We start from the raw sequence: 17,158 nt of genomic DNA, 5'->3' as shown, positions 1-17,158 counted from the left end.
GGGAACTTGTATGACCACAACTTTGTCAGCATATCTCAGGTAAGAGTAGACCACAACCCTCACCACCTCGCCATCCCTGAGTTGGTACTTTCCAAGTTTCCAGAAGTTTCTGATGCTGCAGCTGCAGAGCATTGACATTTCAAGAAGGTTACAGCTGAATTCTTGCCAGTGTAGACAGACAGAGAAAAGAAGAAAAAACCCTTCCCAACAACGTTTTACAATGTAGGTGAGACCACAGGGCATCAAGGAAACAGGTAATTTCCCTGTGTCAGTTCACAGCAACAGGGGACTAAACCTTCTATGGTTTTGATTGGCAAAGTCATGTGTCTGTGTGTGACAGGATGACCTTACATTTGAACATTTAGTCATTTTAGCAGACGCTCTTATCCAGAACGACTCACAGTAAGTACAGAGACTTTCTCCCCGAGGCAAGTAGGGTGAAGTGCCTTACCCAAGGACACAACATCAGTTCGCACGTCCGGAAATCGAACCGACAACTTTCTGATTACTAGCCCGTTTCCCTAACCACTCAGCCACCTGACTCTCCATTACCAATGGCAAAGTACAATTTAACGATATGACCGATTCCTGTACCAAAATGTTCTGCTGCTAAAGTCGGATTAAAACATCCAGAATGAATAAATGTAGTGAAAGCTACAGTATGGAATCGAAGACACTGAAGGAAATGTGGCTTTATTCTATCGGGGTTGCAGGATGCTGATGAACACATCTTATTTCAAGAGAATCTCTTTTATTTCTTCGCCGTATCACACAGGAAATGGTGAGTGAGGTTGTTTAGGAAAGTCCCCTTTTTTATTCTAGCTAAATACATCTTCTAATCATGTAAGTCCACAGAACCAGTTCCCTGCATGTGTGAACCAGTCTCAAATAGAACCACGTAATTTTCCAAAGACTGAAGCAAAGACTGTTATAATGGGTCTAAACCAATACAACCACAAAGGTCCAGTTGTTTGTCTGCAAACAAAGGGCTTTACTGCGAGAAAGAGAGAAACCGCCACATTGTATGTCATGAAGCTTATTCAACAAGTTGTGAAAGATTAGAAACACACAAGACATCCTCTGACTTCATACCGTGCTTTGTCCGAAGGAGTAAATTAGGAAAACTGTTCCAGAACTAAGTCAAAGCATGAAGCGTTTCTTAGTCAACTCCTGTCCCAGAGTGCAGCTCCAGTCATAGCCTCAAGCACTCAATATGCCCTATGAGTAGGTCATAAGCAATGATCCACAGGATGCCTCTCGTTAGCCATACACCATGTACATTGAAATACACATGAAACTGCATTTAGAATTTAATGAATCTCTTTTGTATCTGTGGGTTAGTGTTTTACACCATTTCTTTAATCTACCACCATGGGGTGCATGACAGTGATCTTAGAGCTCTGGCACTTAGATAGAAACAAACACTGGTTAAGTAGCAGGAGAAGAGCCATGGTCAAAATACCAGGGTTGCATTCAAGACCTCAATATTCAACAGGTGTATCAACATGTGTGAAACAGACCTTGGTCAAAGTACACTACAGATACATTTGAAAGTATTTTCTCATATCAAATGCTTGAAATGTGCTGTATTTAGCTTTAAAAAGTTGACATACTTTTTGGGAACAATCCCTTTCATTTCATTGCATGTGGCAAGCTAAATAAAGCATTAGTCAAGGATCTGAACATCTCACATCCAATTGTATTTCAAATCGAGTCTGGTTTCTGCTCACACTTTTTTGGAGCAGTAGGCAAAACCAATAGACAGGCTTTGAATTCAGTCCTACCATCTGAGTCCAAACCTACAAAGGCTAATGGTGGTATTAGAAATCAAGCACCAAACAAACCCCCTTTCCTTTACTGGTACCACTAATGGACACATTGTGCAACCTGTTCAATATCTATGAAAACATTGCAAAACATTGTAAATCTGATGACTAAACACCAATAACTTGAATACAACCCAGATCATAGCAACCACCTGCTAGTTAACTATAACCAGACATATTAAAAAGATCAATGTACGAACAGTTGTACTGTGATACCATTGAACTGCATTTAAGGTATACAATCGGATAAAAGTCTTCATTGGTTTGAATTATAAGTACGTTAAACTACAGTATGATAATGTATGTTCTATATGAAAAGAAAAAAAAATCTTAGAATGTAAAGTTCTGTCATTAGTAGTTGACCAATGCTTTTGTATGTTCTATCTATATTCTCATATACAAATATTCATATCAAAAGTTATACAGCACAATTCTCACCATTTTCCTTTACAAGACCTTTGATTAGAGAACATTAGATGATTCACAATTCTGGATGGATGAAACAATGGTGCTGGCCGTGCTAACCGAAAGGAAATAACAATAAATAAAAACAGCTTTGTAGGCACAACTTAAATAAAGGCATTTGTGAAATTGTCATTTTAAACATGGAGCTTATGTCCAGTACTAGTAGGCTTTAAAACAAAAGGCTATGACCACTTTTATTTACAAACAGCTAAAATCTCTGACAGATTCATGCTTCACTTCACAACCTGAATTTGTCTTTAAAGTGCATGCAATAATAAGCAGTTTTACCAAGTTGAATCATTGTGATAAAAATACACAGGTTGATCAAACGGATGCCAATTAATCCTACATACTGAACAAGGAAAAATAAAGTACCGTAATCCTTAAAAAAAAAGCAAAGGACTATACTGAATGAATTAGCACAATATGTAAGTATGTAAAAACTCAATAAAATTGTCTACATACAAGCTCTGACTTCATTCAAAGACCGTCATCCATAACTGTTCACATTCTGAGAAAAACAGATCAAGCAACCAATCACAGGGCTCGCTGGTCCGCTGCTCACATTCCACACAGTCCTTTTTCGTGATATACATGTTTAGCATCATATGAACACGATGGGCTCATACTGAAACATATCAAAGTGCTCGTTTTTTTATGTATTTTTTGTAAGTTTTTTTTTTTTTACAAAAATTTCCTGAATTGACTCAATTCATACCAAAAAAGGAGGACCAATGGTATGGACAAAAGGGTTGGTCAGTTAGTATGACGTCATTTCTTCTAGTTTGTTGTAATCTCCGCTGCGTTACTTTCTGAGTTTACATCCACTTGGTTTGATTTGTGTAGTTGGATATTTTTTATCTTTTTGCTGCATCCCCCCCTTGAAGTTTCACAAAATAATTTGTCGTTACACGTCCAGTAACACTTCGAAGCTGCGATGTGATACCTAAAGAGTGCAGAAAGCGAGACGAGAGAGTTGTCAGGGATTTGCCGCCGTGTCGGAGACCTGGCGGTTGAGCGACGGTGAGAACGGCCTGGGCGCGCGTGTCCGCGCCCGGCGTCCTGCCGTGAAGAGTCCCGTCCCCCGCGCCAGCGTCCGCTTTCATCTGTCCTCCTCCTTGGGAAAGTCCAGAGACCCCAGGCTGCCGAAGCCCAGCCGAGCGCTCTCCACCTCGAACATCTCCATTTCTCTCTCCTGGCGCTCAAACAGCTGCTTGATGCGTTCCGTGCGTTCCTTCTGAAGTGAGTCCAGCTCCTCTTCAATCTGCACCCCAGAGCAACAAGTCAGGAAGTACAGTATAAGGTGAGGTCAGCAGATCAACGATCAATCTTAACACGCTAAGAGATGAGAGGTTTACACAGCTAACTAAGGTACAATTCCATATTACAATATGCCAGAACAGTATAATATTAGAAAAGTGCAATTTTGGAACTGTACAATATTAGAACAGTGGAATATTAGAACACTACAATATTTGAACAGTGCAATTTTTGGAACTGTACAATATTAGAACAGTGGAATATTAGAACAGTAGAATATTGGAACAGTACAATATTGGAACAATAGAATATTGGAACAGTAAAATATTGGACAACAGACCAGATTGGAGAACAGAACATTCCAGTATTAGAAAAGTGCACCTTCTGCTCCAGGTGGGCTCTGCGTATGGAGACCTTCTGCTGCAGCTTCAGCTGTTCCTTCTCGTGCTGAGCCTCCGTCTGGGCCTTGGTCTTGTTCTGGTAGGCGTCCAGCAACTCCACCTCCTGCTGTAGCTGCTGTTTAAGGGCCTGGATCTCCGCTTCCTGCTCCTCGTTCAAGCGCATCTGCGGAAAGTAGCAAAGGGACAGATTTGAGAGGGTGTGCCCACACACTGTGACGGGTCCAAAGTGTGTATGTGTGGGAGGGGGGGCGGGGGGGGGGGGGGGGGTCGCGGTATTGTGTGCGTGCTGGCAGAAGAGGGGTGCTGTACCGCTTGGGATGCCATCATCTCGTTGATGCTGTGCTCGTACTGCTCGGCCAGCATGGCCAGCTTGCGCGTCTGCTCCTCCTTTAGGCTCTTCAAGATGCCCTTGTGCTCGCTCTTGGGAGCGACCTCCAGCTGATGGTTCCTCAGGGCCTTGTACTGCTTGTTCTGCACCTTGCAGGTGTCCTGGAACTGCTTCTTGATCTGCATCTCCAGCGTCTTCACAGGGGAGATTTGGGAAGTCAGACGGGCACCAACCAACCAGAATCAGCCAAGTATGCAACAAAATCCCAATGCATTTTGGGAAACATTCATTGTATGAATGTGTACCAAAAAACATTCCTATCATACATACATGTACATACATAATATGAATGTTTGTTGGTACCTGGTTCACACGTAAATCGATAGTATACCGTGATGGCATTTTTCATTATCTGCACCTAGGCACTCCACACAACACATACCGTTACGCTATGACTTCGGGACACGTATCTGGGTATGGTATGGTTATACAAAATCCCCCCCCCATAAAAAAAGAATCTCCATCCCACCAATAGCCAAGCAGACCGTCTCCGGCCCCCTGCCTGTCACGCTGGTCTCTCCCATGTCGCTCGTCCGGCGCTCTCCCCTCACCTTGAGGTTCCGCGGCTGCTGCCTCTGCTCCAGGGCGTGCTTGCGGTGCAGCTCCCTCTGGCGCCGGCCATTGTACTCCTCCTGGTTCTCCAGCTCGGTCTGGTGCTGCAGGCCAATCAGCTCCAGCCTCAGCCTCTGCAGCATCTGCAGCTGCCGGCTCTCCAGCTCCTGGGTGGACTCGTCCTGCCGGATCATCAGGGCCTGCTCCATCTCCTTTTGGGTCTTCTTCTTGTTCAGCTCCTGGTGGGGGGAGGAGGGGGAAGAGGAGGGGCACACATGCTGTCTGTGAGACATACATGCTCTCTGTGAGACATATTTGCTAAATGTGTATAGACTGTGTCTCTGAGACACCTTTTATGTTTACAACGCATCCATGTTATTCCTTCACCTCTCTCATTTGCTCCTGTTCAAACTCGTGCCTCCGGACCAGGGTCCTGCGCTTGAGAGACCGGCAGCTCTTGTCGTAGACCAGCCTCTGCTGGGTCAGAAGGTATGCCTCCTCCTCGGCCTGGGAGCGCTGCACCGTCTCCTTGTGCCTGGACAGACGCTCCTGCTTCTCCTCCTTGGGGGTGCTGGGGTCCTCGCTCATCTCCTGCGGCACACGCACAGGCGCACGCGCAAAACATGGGCGCACGTTTTCAGACACACGTACTCTCAGTATGAGAAGTCGAGACACACACACAAACTTCAAGGTATGATAAGTCAAGGACACCTCACCTAACCCTAACCCTTCTGGAGTACTGTTAAGGATACCCTGGGGGCATCCCGGTTGCTCATAGTACAGGCTGAGGCCTTACCACTTCTCCCCCTGCCTTTCCCATCACGCTTCACTTACAAACGGTCTGATAAAGCGTTACAATGCCCCAAAAATAAATCTTTAAAAAGATACCGTACACATGAACTGTCTGTAGGTGGAGCTTGTGAGCTAGAGAGGTTCCCTGTGAACTGACTCATGTGAGAATCTCCCCGTCACTAATTCTACCTATCCAGGTAAGTGCGTCTGACACCCCGTCTAATGACACAACGATAAACGATAACCATAGCGATAAGCGATAACCATAGCGTAAGCGATAACCATGCTCACTTCTTTGATCTTGTCTTTGCAGAGCCTGTACTCCTTTTTCTGGTTCTCCAAGAAGGTGGTCAGCTCCTTCTTCTGCTGCACCAAGATCTGCTGCTGAGTCCTCTTCTCCTCCGCCAAAGCTGCTTTGATCTGTGAATCAACAGCGGTTCTCGTCTCCTTTCAAATTCTGACTGAATCGGCGAAAGGGCTGATGGGGCGAGTTTGTTTATCTAATCGAGAGATGTCACCAGTCCAGTATCAGTGCACCCCAGCCCCCTCCCTCTCGTCTAGTGATAAATCCGATCTGTCTCACTCACCTCTTTGTCTGTTTGGGCTGTGTGTCGCTTGGCCAACCTCTCCAGTTCAATGTAAGTATTGTTGGCGTGGGTCTCCACCTCCTTCTGCAAGCGGAGCTTATGCTCGTCCATCTCTGCCTTCAGCCTGTTCTCCAGGGCGATCAGCTGCTTCTGGTGCTGCCTCCGCATGCGCTTGTATCCAGACATCTGCTCCCGCGCCTCAGAATCCTGCTCATGCTCCTGGATCTACCCGGTGACCTGGACACAGGGGTCAGGGGTTACAGAGGGGTCAGGGGTTACAGAGGGGTCAGGGGTTACAGAGGGGTCAGGGGTAGGAGGGGTCAGGGGTTACAGAGGGGTCAGGGGTTACAGAGGGGTCAGGGGTTACAGAGGGGTCAGGGGTAGGAGGGGTCAGGGGTTGCAGAGGCTCAGGGGTTACAGAGGGGTCAGGGGTTACAGAGGGGTCAGGGGTTACAGAGGGGTCAGGGGTTACAGAGGGTTAGGGGTTACAGAGGGGTATTGCCACGTGGAACAAGCCTACATAATTTGCTTTGATTCATCTTTTTGTGTTCTTAGTTGTTAGACTGACTTGGTGGTGTAGTTCTTGCAGTACATCACAGCAAGTTAGTCTTTTGTTCAGTTATTCTAAGCCTGAATAACATACTTCATATTAACAACTGAATAATGTTTGGAATTAAAATAATAATATTTTGTTCTACAGACTCTTAGTCACAAAAATGCAGTCAAGTGTAATTAATTAATTCACTCAAGCAATTCATGGAATACTTGTGTGTCTATAAATCCTCAGTACACATGCAGACATAACATTGGATAGCTTCTTGAAGATGTTAAAATAGTCTCAATAGTCGTCATAGGGCAGTAAAAAGCTGTGATTAATCATAGCTAATCTGACTCTTGATTACATACTGTAGCATAGCCAACACACCAACAAATCATATTCAACCAAACGATATGAGCTGGCCTTAAATGATAACAAGGTACCCCAGTTTTACCTGAAGCCATGAATATCAATTCTAGAATAGAATACATACATACAGTATGTAGACATTTGTAGCCACTAGCCTCAAATGAAAAGCTTGGTTATGACGCTTGTTTGCAGGCCTGCTATTCTAGGACAGAGATAGTGAAAACATGGCAAGGCACTAATTGATACAGATAACAAAAACATGTCATCCGCCCTCGTGATACAGATGTCAAAGAGAAAAAAACGTCTGCGAAATGCCAAACAGCTGAGAGAAGAAAAAGAGAAAGAGAGACAGAGAAGCGAAAGCGGAGGGATGGAAAAATGACACCCCGTTAAAACGGGATCCGGTTGCCATGACTACAGATGTGCAGCTGAGAGGACGAAGCGGGCCCCCTTTCTCTGTTTCTCATGCAAGCGACGGGGCGAGAGAGAGAGGGAGAGAGAGAAAGAGAGAGAGAGAGAGGGAGACAGAGACAGAGAAACAGAGAGAGAGAGGGAGCCCGCATACCAAAGATGCTGATTTAATGGTGGCGACGCGTTCACAGATCTTGCAGTCGAGAGCCCGGCTCTTGTGAGAAGAAGTAGGCCGCAGCTCTGGCCTGGCGTCTCTGTGCACAGCCTCATCCCTCACGCCAGCATGGTCCTGCAGGGGGGGAGGAAAAGAAGGAGAGAGAGAGGGTGGTCGCTGCCCTGGCCCTCCGCACTCGCCGCTACTGCCGCTGCTGCTGCCGCTGCTGCTGCTAACACAAGCGTTTCTCCCTGCATCCGGCACGCATCCTGCTTTAAATGCATCCTTCCTCTGCTTGGTCCCACGCTACTGCCTGCAGCTCCTCGCTAAAAATGAACGGGGCATCGCAGAGCGACGGCAGGCACGGGGCTAGAGAGAGAGAGAGAGAGAGGCAGCTGCTGAAGGCAGTCCTTGTCTGGCGTCCCCTCTTCCTGGAGAGGAGGGCCCAAATGGATCCGGTGGGAAAGGGTGAATTATGCAACGCCTATCGGAGGCAATCAAGGGAACACAGGGGGAGGAAAAAGACAATTTGAAGATGGAGATTGAGACAAAATGTTCTCGTCCATCTCCTTAAAAAAAAAAACATTTTAAAAAGAATTAAGAGTGAAATGTGTTTATTGTGTTCCCATGATTATATGTGGCATAGTCTATGAATACAAGACATTCAAATACAGACAAATCCTAAATATATTTATTTTCTGTAAATTGTAATTTGAAAGATTTTCCATCTAAATTCCAAAGCATTTTTAATATGAGATTTTATCCTCAGTTTCTCAAGGTAGTAGTTTCTAGTTCTTTGTATTCATTCTCTCTGTCTCTCATTCCCTTTTTATTTAAAGAGACACTGCATGATTTCACATTAATAATACTGGTAAATTAAACAACACAATTGGACAAAAAAATGCTGTTAGATGACAACAACAAAAATCCAACCAGAATAATCCACAACAGCAAATTAACGATTTGCATTTGATTTCTTAAAATGATATGTCTAGACTGTTTTGTATGTCTGAAGAAGCAATAACATTAAACTATGACCTTTGCAACAAACACAAACATTTATGAAAAATAGAACTCTAACTGGACAAACAGTCAGCGTATTCTGAGTACGTTGCTTATGTGTTAAAGAAAACCATGAGCTGAGGAACAATACAGAAAAACGTATAAATAAGCATTTTTCTGATTCATTCTTTTCTGTGTGGTGCAATCGTATATTGACTGATGACGATCCACTGGATGAGTCAACTGCTAGCCAACATGGTGAATCACCTGGGACACAATCAATTACAGTAGAATTAATAAACACTAGCTATCATAACAAACGTCACAATCTAAATATTGATGATTGTCAATAGATCTGCCTCATCCATAGACCCCCCCCCAAAGTAATTTTACTGTATTGTGCTGATTAATGGAATGTGATTACTAGTATCCTCTTTTGTTTTTGTTTATTTTAAGGATGTGGTCATCCTCAAATAAAACACTTGGTGCCACTGTTTCTCTGTGTTATCAGAACAGACTCAGAAGGGATTTTATTCGCCATGAATGTTTGCACAAACAAGGAATTTACTTTGGCAGGGAGGTGCATACATTAAACATATAGGAATATTGAAACTTAAATATGTGGACTAACTATACAAAAGGAGCAAAGTCTAGCTAATACTAAGGGGGGTCTAGCTAATACTAAGGGGAATAAAAAATAAAATAAAAAAATAAAAACAGAACAGAATTTTTTTTGTGTGACTTTTTGGAGGTTAAGGTATTGTATACTTCCATGTTAGAGTTTGTCATTTTGTAAATGTGTGTTTTATGTGTATATTTGCTACCTCAGGCCTCATCTTGTTTAAAATAGGTTATAAATACATTCAAACGTTACACAGTACATGGAGACAGATTTGGTTTAATTAATTTTTCTCCTTCAGAGGAGCTTCATCGTGAAAGATTTGCTTACTGTGAGGCTTTTAAATCATTTACTCTGTATGATGGATTTTTTGTGTGATAAGACTGTTAAGCATACGAATCATTGAATGTTAGTATATCTAATCCTAAAATCTATTTAAAAACAAGAAATATAATTAAATGTAAATTTATTTTGCAAAAGAATATATATATATATTTATAATCAAGAGGCATATAATATATTATATATATAATATATATTATCTGCCTCTTAGCTAATAAACTAAATGGCTAGCTGTTTTTTTATTTTTTTTTTGTCTTCCAACAGAGAGGGTCAAACATAATTGTTGTCATCACAGCAGAAAGCAAAGATTGCATACCTTCCATAGTGAACTTGTGTTCCAGATCCAGTGTTATTCAAGACATGCCCTCCTAGATGGCCTTGTATGTGAGAGGGTTATCTACCTTCAATTTAGTTTTTTTGTTGTGGAAACACATTGGGGAGAATACCAATGGCAGAGCCAACACCTTTTACATTTTACATTGTCATTTAGCTGATGCTCTTATCCAGAGCGACTTACAGTAAGTACAGGGACATTCCCCCCGAGGCAAGTAGGGTGAAGTGCCTTGCCCAAGGACACAACGTCATTTGGCACGGCTGGGAATTGATCCGGCAACCTTCTGATTACTAGCCTGACTCCCTCACCGCTCAGCCATCTGACTCTTTTACGTTACAGTTTTTTTCTGTCTGTAGAGCCGGCACAGCGATGACAACCCAATTATGGACTGTGCTTGTGTTATGGGTACTATAATACACACCCTCTATCTACACTTTGTTCAATTTATTTTTAGCTAGACCTGCCCAAAACTATGGAACCATGATGATGGCATGGTCCCAAAATGATAAACATTTAACAAACTCAGTAAAAAACAACAGAGGATATAGTTTACTGAACTATTTGATGTTTTCATGAAGAAAAAAGTTATATCCATCTTTGTTGTTTACCGTGGCTACTAGAGACAGAACATGTTTTTGTAATGGACGTCACCAGAGTGGAGGGGTTCTAGGCAACTGTTATAGCTCCACCTTGAGGACATCATTCAAGATTGCCCTGAAATCATGTGTGGTTTAATGGGCAGTAGTATGGCACTTACAGAATCGGTATAGTGTGTTTGATTCATGACTACACAACATAGAAAAGATGTATACTCATAATAGAAAGCCAACCTTTATAATAATATGCCAAATTAATGCAATTAATTGATGCTGACATTTCAAAAGAGTTTGTTGATGTTTGTCTTTCCACAGGACCACTGTTCACATCAAAACATACAGTAAATTGTATTCTAAATGTTTCAAAATAAGCACTCTCCACAGCTGCTGGTGGCTCCTTCACTGATCAGACAATTATTTAGTAATCTGTTTATTTACATGTTGTCCACTCCATTTACTAGCAATTGAACCAAGTAATCATGCATTAAGTAGTTTGTAATTCAGCACAGCCTGTCCCCTAGATTACCCTGAACAGGGTTGGGTGTGATGGGTCGGCAGTAACTGCCGGTTCCATGGTCCAGAAAAACAGTTAGACCAACACACATTCCCACACGCAACACAAGTGTTATCTTCCTGTTTCGCTTGTTTGACTTCAATCATTGACCCTGTTTATCCTATAGATTTTTCCCAACAAAACAAAGTCCTAAAATCCAAAGATTCGCACTAGGGATGATTCATACTTTACTATACTAGTATTTTATTAGACAGAGATGTTATGCATATACATTTATTTTGTAGCATTCTTCATTGTAAATCCCAAAGAAACTAAACTGAGGAGGTACTACAGCACAACAGTTTTAGAATAAACAATTGGTCTTGGCTTAGTGTTCTCATTCTACTTTAGCTACAGTTGTGGCCCATGTTAAAAAACTACCATAACTCTATTCTTGTCCAATAGAAGGCTTACAAAACAGCACACACTGTATCCCGTAAGGGAAGACAAGCTTGTGGTCACTGTGCGTGGCATTTATGCTGCAAAAGCCTGCTAAACATTCACATGAGGAACAACAGTGTGTGTCTGGAAAGCATCATCCGAACTGTGCTCTAAGACTAATGCTAAAATGCAATGCCTGACCACCAGCCTCACTTATCACCCTCCAGTTCGTGTTTGATCTGAATAGGGATGATAATGTCAGTGCTTGGGAGGCTGAGGCTGGTAGTCCCTGGACTGGGTGCCTCCACACACAGAATCCCCTCACTGTTCAGAGAGGAGCTGATGTGCTGCAGGTTCACCCCCTGTGGCAGCCTGCAAGATGATGCACAATTTAGACTTCATAAGAATAATTATATAAACTTTACATTGAAATATTGCCACATACTGTAAGAAGACATTTCAAACACATTCCTTCAAGGATGTTTAGTTTAACATTCTACTAAACCAATTGCAATTAAACAAGAAATGGTTTTGATCACCTAAATTGGATCAAATCTACAATGAAGACTTACTTATATTTCCTGGTGAAGCACCTTGAGATGGTTCCGTGTTCATCCTGTCTCTCCTTATGTTTTCCTTAATTTGAGAGAAATTGTGAAAAAATTTGCAGGAAGGGTACAGCTCAGTGGTTAAATCACTTGGCCATAGATCAAAAGGGCTCAGGTTCAAATCTTCCCTCTACTGTATTATGCTTTGGATTAAACCAGGGATGTCAAACCCTGGTCCTCATCGGCCGCTGTCCTGCATGTTTTAGATGTTTCCCTGATACAGCTCACCTGATTTGAATGGTCGTTATAACAACCCATTTAATTGAATAATGTGAGCTAAATCGCCAAATATAAATATTACATGCCATACTTTACATGGAAATCTTGCAGTACTTGCAAACGTGTGCAGAACTATTATAGCAAGTCAACATAGCAGTTGATTAACCTGGAAACTGTCTATTGTTTAACTGCGCATTCTTCATAATTTCCTTTTAAAAACAAGTACAAGTACCTGCTATCTCCAGGAAGTCCCCCTTGACGACAATTGTTATTTCCTCTGGAGAGAATTGATTAGCGTCCAGGTTGACCTTCCAGCCATCCTGGTTGGACCTGATCTCAGACGTTCCTGCGATCAGAGGTACGTGGGGTCTGTGAACCCCAACAGCAGGAGGGTGAGCTAAGGAGGGGCTGAAGTGAGGCGAGCGCATGTACCCTAGCCAGGTGGTGGATGCCATCCTCTTTTTGGCCCAGTCTATCCAGCTCAGATCACCAGCTTCCAGGAAAAGAGGGATGCTGAAGTCCTGGTCGAACATTCGTCCGGTCTCTGTCCACTCACGGCAAGGATCCCAGTCTTCGTCTCGCCGGAAGAGAGGACGGGGAAGAATTTGACTGTCGTCGGTCATGGCTTCGTTTCGCAGAAGTGGATGGAAAGTATTACCAGAGGAACCAAAACTCAGAGACGAAAGTTCCCTTTTCCTTTCCCACGGGAGGCAAATAAGGTTTTTATCTGTCTTATTCCAGTGACTCAGTTAAATTGAATGACACCACATACAGAGGGACAAACTATTATTTTCCCAAACAGTTCAGAAAGACTGCTTCATAGTTAGAAGGAGTTCTCTGGACAAGCTGGCTTTGTTGAGCAGTGAAGCATCACTTACACCCTTTATATACCCAGCTCATCCCCTTTGGCACTTATCAAACAGCAAGTGCTATCCATGGGATGACAATGAGCTGATGTATCAAGCAGGGGTGTCGCTCCACCGTTGCTCTGGGTCTTGGGAGAGGATAAAGCTAATCATTTATATTTATAGCTTTGGGGCGTATATGCCAAGTAGCTGGCGGATGACTCCAGCCACAGCAACTATGGGGTTTATTCAGGCATGCCCTCTGCAGTCTTGTCACATACTGGTGCTCTTTGTCTTCTCCATAGTAATCTCAGACCGCTGCTATTTGAGGGAACAACATGTACGTTTATCAGAGACAGGCCGTCAGGCTCCAGACAACATGAGCACTTTCAGCTCTGTCTCGAATGCAGCAAAACATGACCTACAGTTTGCTTAACCACTGTAGAGTACCTCGGATTCACCCTGAGACTCACATTGGTTTAGGGCTTGTAGCTTTGCATCAATGCTGCCCTTTGTATTTGTTCTTTTGTCCCAATGAGAGGACATCCTGTGTTCCTAATGATTCAGGAATAGTCATCGAATTTTAGTTGGTTAATGAAGTTATAGTTGCATAACTATAGCAAATGAGATAACAATGTTGTGATTTTTTTCTTCGCCTAAATTCCTTTTATAAGACAAACCCAAACATGTTTTTATTCTTACATAAGTTGTTTGTTGAACATCAACTTTTTTTATTTTTATTGAATTGATTTCTAATTGCATTTGAGGTTTACTGTTATATATTTATTATGCAATTATTTTAATGTGATTAGTAAGAGCATGTAATTAGTCACATACATTGTGACTTCTTGCCCTCTGGATCTGGACCCTGAGGTGAGCGATAGGTCTAATAGTCTGACGCTGTAGAGAGTTGGTGAGGAATGTTGATACGAAAGGCCTGTGTCGTAATGGCTGCTGTGCTCTGTTCCACTGCAGACGGAGCTGTCCATAAATCATCAAAGTTTACCACTGAATGTTGGGTGAAGGAATGTCATAGGAGCATGTCATTGGGGTGCCTATCGGATGACCTAACGTGATCTCATACTCTGTCTATTCATCAATGTCAGTGACTTTGACATTGTCAACAGTTTACAGACACGCTTAGCCCAGAGTTCCAATGGGACCATGGCACATGCAGTAACGGATCAGTCTTGCTAAGGGTCATTGTAGCAGAAAAGGAAACAGCATAATAACCACACAGCGATGACATGTAAACTCTAGTCAAAGTCTGTTGTCATCAGGAAAGCTAACTACCTCTGTAGAGCATTTAACTGTTAGCACAAAAATAAACTGTCAGTGAGATAAATCATTCATATGTTAAATTACTTTTAATATTGTCTGATATTACAGTAAAAACATTTTTACACACAGTGGGCTGCTTAACTAAATATAGTTATTAGGCTGTCAAGCAGAGCTGAAAACATTTGGGTGTAAGGACAACACAAAATAGGCCTGCTGTGAGTTAAAATTGATCCATTCATTCCTTTTGATTCTAAACTACAGTAGTGTATACAAAAACAAACAAGGAGTGTTTTTAGACCGCTGACGAAAAGTTGGTTATTGATCCTTTAAAAAAAAAAAAAAAGAACTTTCAGAATGTTCTTGCTTTCAGAAAGCGCTGCTTTGCACAATCGATGTTTCTCTGTGTGAGACAGAAAGACAGGACAGTGAACAGACAGCAGTCTACTTTGGATTTAGAGTCTACAGTCGATCCCTCCGTGCTTAGATTTTCAATCATATTATGAAACTAAGGAAAGGTTGAGATGTTCAGTCACAACTATGGATTTAAACCAACCAGGCTATCCTGAGAATACTGTTACTCGTTTTATACTTTACCTTTTTGTCTTCCTGCTGTGGAGGATGATTGATGTGATCATCAAGATTAATGCTAGAGTTCCAATGACTGAACCAACTATAATTCCGGTGAGATTATCTGTGACACAACATAGAGCACATTTGTTAAGCCTTTAGTGAAAAACAACTCTGACTGCTTTTATTGGGTATTTCATTGTCTCTTGTTTGCTAAAGAGGTCTTGAAGTCTCATTACGAAATAGCTTCACTTGCTTGCCAGCTTTGTACAACACATAATTGTGCCACAAGTATTTTTGACTAAAGGGAGGAAAACGTAGAGAATGTGCTTCAATCAGTACAGGTGAGGAACTTTTAATAATTTTTTTGAAACAAAGAGCAAAGGTAAAAAAAGAAAAGAAAGCCAGTACAATGATCAGATGACACCAGTATACTGTACAAACTCTAATTAAACCAGATACCTAATGACAATGAGTTTCACAGTGGAACCCAAGACCCTAAGCTTTTTTGATGCGTACAAGATTAAAACATAATGTGGCAGAGCCACACAGTTGGATTTCAGTAACGAGTTCTACGTTTTAAGGACTTTTCCGTTACCAGTCACGCAGTAAGTGGTTTCCCTTTCAGTGACGAGTTCTACGTTTCTAAGGACTTTTCCGTTACCTGTCACGCAGTAAGTGGTTTCCCCAGACCACTGGCCGTCACTCTGGCAGTTGTGTTCTCCTGGACCATCCAGGACAAAGCCGCCATCACAGGACATCTTCACCACAGCTCCCTCCAGATATCTGGTCCCCTCCTTCTTACCATTGTTGGGGGGAGCGAGCCAACCACAGGACACCACTCGGGACCAATAAGAACACAGGCTCTTCTGTTTAGCACTACGTGTCCATTGAATTAACATGGTTTGATGAGGCTTAAAAAAACGTGCATTGATTTTGAATGTGACAGGTGGAAAAATAGATACAGTCATCCAGCTGCCTACCTGATTTGAGATCCTCCACTGTGGACATGTGGCTGTTAAACGATACCCTTGTAGCATTGCCCATTCTCAGACTCCGAGCCATCAGTGTGTCATATCTGCAACACAGATGAAAACGCGGGTTTATGAAAATAAAATAAATTGTGGGTATAGCTCAGTGATAGCCTAGATCCTTTCACTCCAGACTAAAAGGTTGTGGGTTCAAATCCACCTTTTTATGTCTGTTGCTTTGGATAAAAGTGTTTACTATTTGAATTCATTTTTATTATTTGATCAAAATAAAACTCAGCACTGTAAGAGTTGATTTTGCTCTTACAGTGCAGCAAAAGTAAGAATGACTCGCTGTTTTTGAGGTGCTTATGGTACCTGCAGTACGTTGAACCATCTCCAGAGCACAGCTCAGATGCCTGGCCCAACAGAGCATCTCCTGGATCGTCGGGGGCAAAAAATGCCGGATTGAAATCAGGGTCGTGTTTGGGAGCATGTAAATACGTGTTCAACAAGTGCTCTGAGTCGTACGTGAATAAAGAGGATGCATTCAATATTGCCCCTGTAATGGAAAGTGAAAATATCAAGGCAAAATGTAAATAAAACAGAACAACATCAGGGAACATGTTGTTCTCGATTTTACTTGTTGCCAGAATCTTAACTCACAGCTTTTCCCAAATTTAAACACCTCCTCTGGTATACTTTGATTGGAAACAAGTTGACCATCGCTTGCTACAAGGTCATCTTTGGAGTCATCGTTCATATTTCCCAGAAGGCCGAGGGTGGCGTTTTGAAAGTCTTCTGGCAGGAGTACAGTGGTTGTTATGGTTCCCTCTCTCAGTCGAAGCTCCAACCCCGCTCCACTGGGAAACATGACCGTCACGTTGTGTAGGACGGGAGAAAACACAAAAACACCTGGAAGAGTTCAGACTGATCATTTACAGTTCACATTTAGAGTTTATTTTGAAGTATTTTACAGAGACAAGGCCATCGACTGACAGGCTGCTAACAAGCCACACAAACCAAGGCCTTTATCTCCACATTATCCTCTTATCAACTGTACAGATTTTATCAGCTGTACAATCAACATATCTATGTGT

General features: G+C 42.4%; 3 protein-coding genes across 3 annotated transcripts; all 3 read right to left on the bottom strand.

The window, feature by feature from the left end:
- Positions 1 to 1,258: 1,258 nt before the first annotated feature.
- taok3b (TAO kinase 3b) lies at positions 1,259 to 8,128 on the bottom strand. Its single transcript, XM_047044351.1, has 8 exons — positions 7,744 to 8,128; positions 6,272 to 6,508; positions 5,976 to 6,104; positions 5,280 to 5,483; positions 4,892 to 5,131; positions 4,262 to 4,474; positions 3,933 to 4,115; positions 1,259 to 3,555 (listed from the first exon to the last, which is right to left on the bottom strand). The coding sequence occupies exons 2-8, from the start codon at positions 6,455 to 6,457 to the stop codon at positions 3,394 to 3,396; spliced, it is 1,317 nt and encodes a 438-aa protein (XP_046900307.1). The 5' UTR covers positions 6,458 to 6,508; positions 7,744 to 8,128; the 3' UTR covers positions 1,259 to 3,393.
- Positions 8,129 to 11,038: 2,910 nt separating this feature from the next.
- LOC124483822 (heat shock protein beta-1-like) lies at positions 11,039 to 13,378 on the bottom strand. The gene is made up of 3 exons (XM_047044360.1): positions 12,630 to 13,378; positions 12,143 to 12,206; positions 11,039 to 11,942 (listed from the first exon to the last, which is right to left on the bottom strand). Exons 1-3 carry the CDS (start codon positions 13,018 to 13,020, stop codon positions 11,780 to 11,782), a joined length of 618 nt encoding a protein of 205 aa, XP_046900316.1. The 5' UTR covers positions 13,021 to 13,378; the 3' UTR covers positions 11,039 to 11,779.
- Positions 13,379 to 14,603: 1,225 nt separating this feature from the next.
- LOC124483821 (sushi domain-containing protein 2-like) lies at positions 14,604 to 16,966 on the bottom strand. Its single transcript, XM_047044359.1, has 6 exons — positions 16,725 to 16,966; positions 16,437 to 16,620; positions 16,074 to 16,168; positions 15,755 to 15,931; positions 15,118 to 15,214; positions 14,604 to 14,923 (listed from the first exon to the last, which is right to left on the bottom strand). The coding sequence occupies exons 1-6, from the start codon at positions 16,930 to 16,932 to the stop codon at positions 14,890 to 14,892; spliced, it is 795 nt and encodes a 264-aa protein (XP_046900315.1). The 5' UTR covers positions 16,933 to 16,966; the 3' UTR covers positions 14,604 to 14,889.
- Between the last annotated feature and the right edge of the window lie 192 nt (positions 16,967 to 17,158).

This window comes from Hypomesus transpacificus, chromosome 22, assembly GCF_021917145.1.
Source record: "Hypomesus transpacificus isolate Combined female chromosome 22, fHypTra1, whole genome shotgun sequence".
In the NCBI taxonomy this organism is placed as follows: Eukaryota; Metazoa; Chordata; class Actinopteri; order Osmeriformes; family Osmeridae; genus Hypomesus; species Hypomesus transpacificus.
This window is presented reverse-complemented; position numbering and strand designations above follow the sequence as displayed.

What these genes read in the sequence shown, in the direction of transcription:
- taok3b (XM_047044351.1), bottom strand. Translation starts at nt 6,457, where the DNA reads ATGTCTGGATACAAGCGCATGCGGAGGCAGCACCAGAAGCAGCTGATC. An exon ending in AGCAGCCGCGGAACCTCAAG is followed by an intron (nt 4,475 to 4,891) that starts GTGAGGGGAGAG and finishes TCCCCTGTGAAG; the next exon opens with ACGCTGGAGATGCAGATCAA. An exon ending in GAGCCCACCTGGAGCAGAAG is followed by an intron (nt 3,556 to 3,932) that starts GTGCACTTTTCT and finishes TCTGGGGTGCAG; the next exon opens with ATTGAAGAGGAGCTGGACTC.
- LOC124483821 (XM_047044359.1), bottom strand. Translation starts at nt 16,932, where the DNA reads ATGTTTCCCAGTGGAGCGGGGTTGGAGCTTCGACTGAGAGAGGGAACC. An exon ending in AACCACTTACTGCGTGACAG is followed by an intron (nt 15,215 to 15,754) that starts GTAACGGAAAAG and finishes GTTGTGTCACAG; the next exon opens with ATAATCTCACCGGAATTATA. An exon ending in CACAGCAGGAAGACAAAAAG is followed by an intron (nt 14,924 to 15,117) that starts GTAAAGTATAAA and finishes TGTCTCACACAG; the next exon opens with AGAAACATCGATTGTGCAAA.
- LOC124483822 (XM_047044360.1), bottom strand. Translation starts at nt 13,020, where the DNA reads ATGACCGACGACAGTCAAATTCTTCCCCGTCCTCTCTTCCGGCGAGAC. An exon ending in GGACTTCCTGGAGATAGCAG is followed by an intron (nt 12,207 to 12,629) that starts GTACTTGTACTT and finishes TCTCAAATTAAG; the next exon opens with GAAAACATAAGGAGAGACAG. An exon ending in TGCTTCACCAGGAAATATAA is followed by an intron (nt 11,943 to 12,142) that starts GTAAGTCTTCAT and finishes ATCATCTTGCAG; the next exon opens with GCTGCCACAGGGGGTGAACC.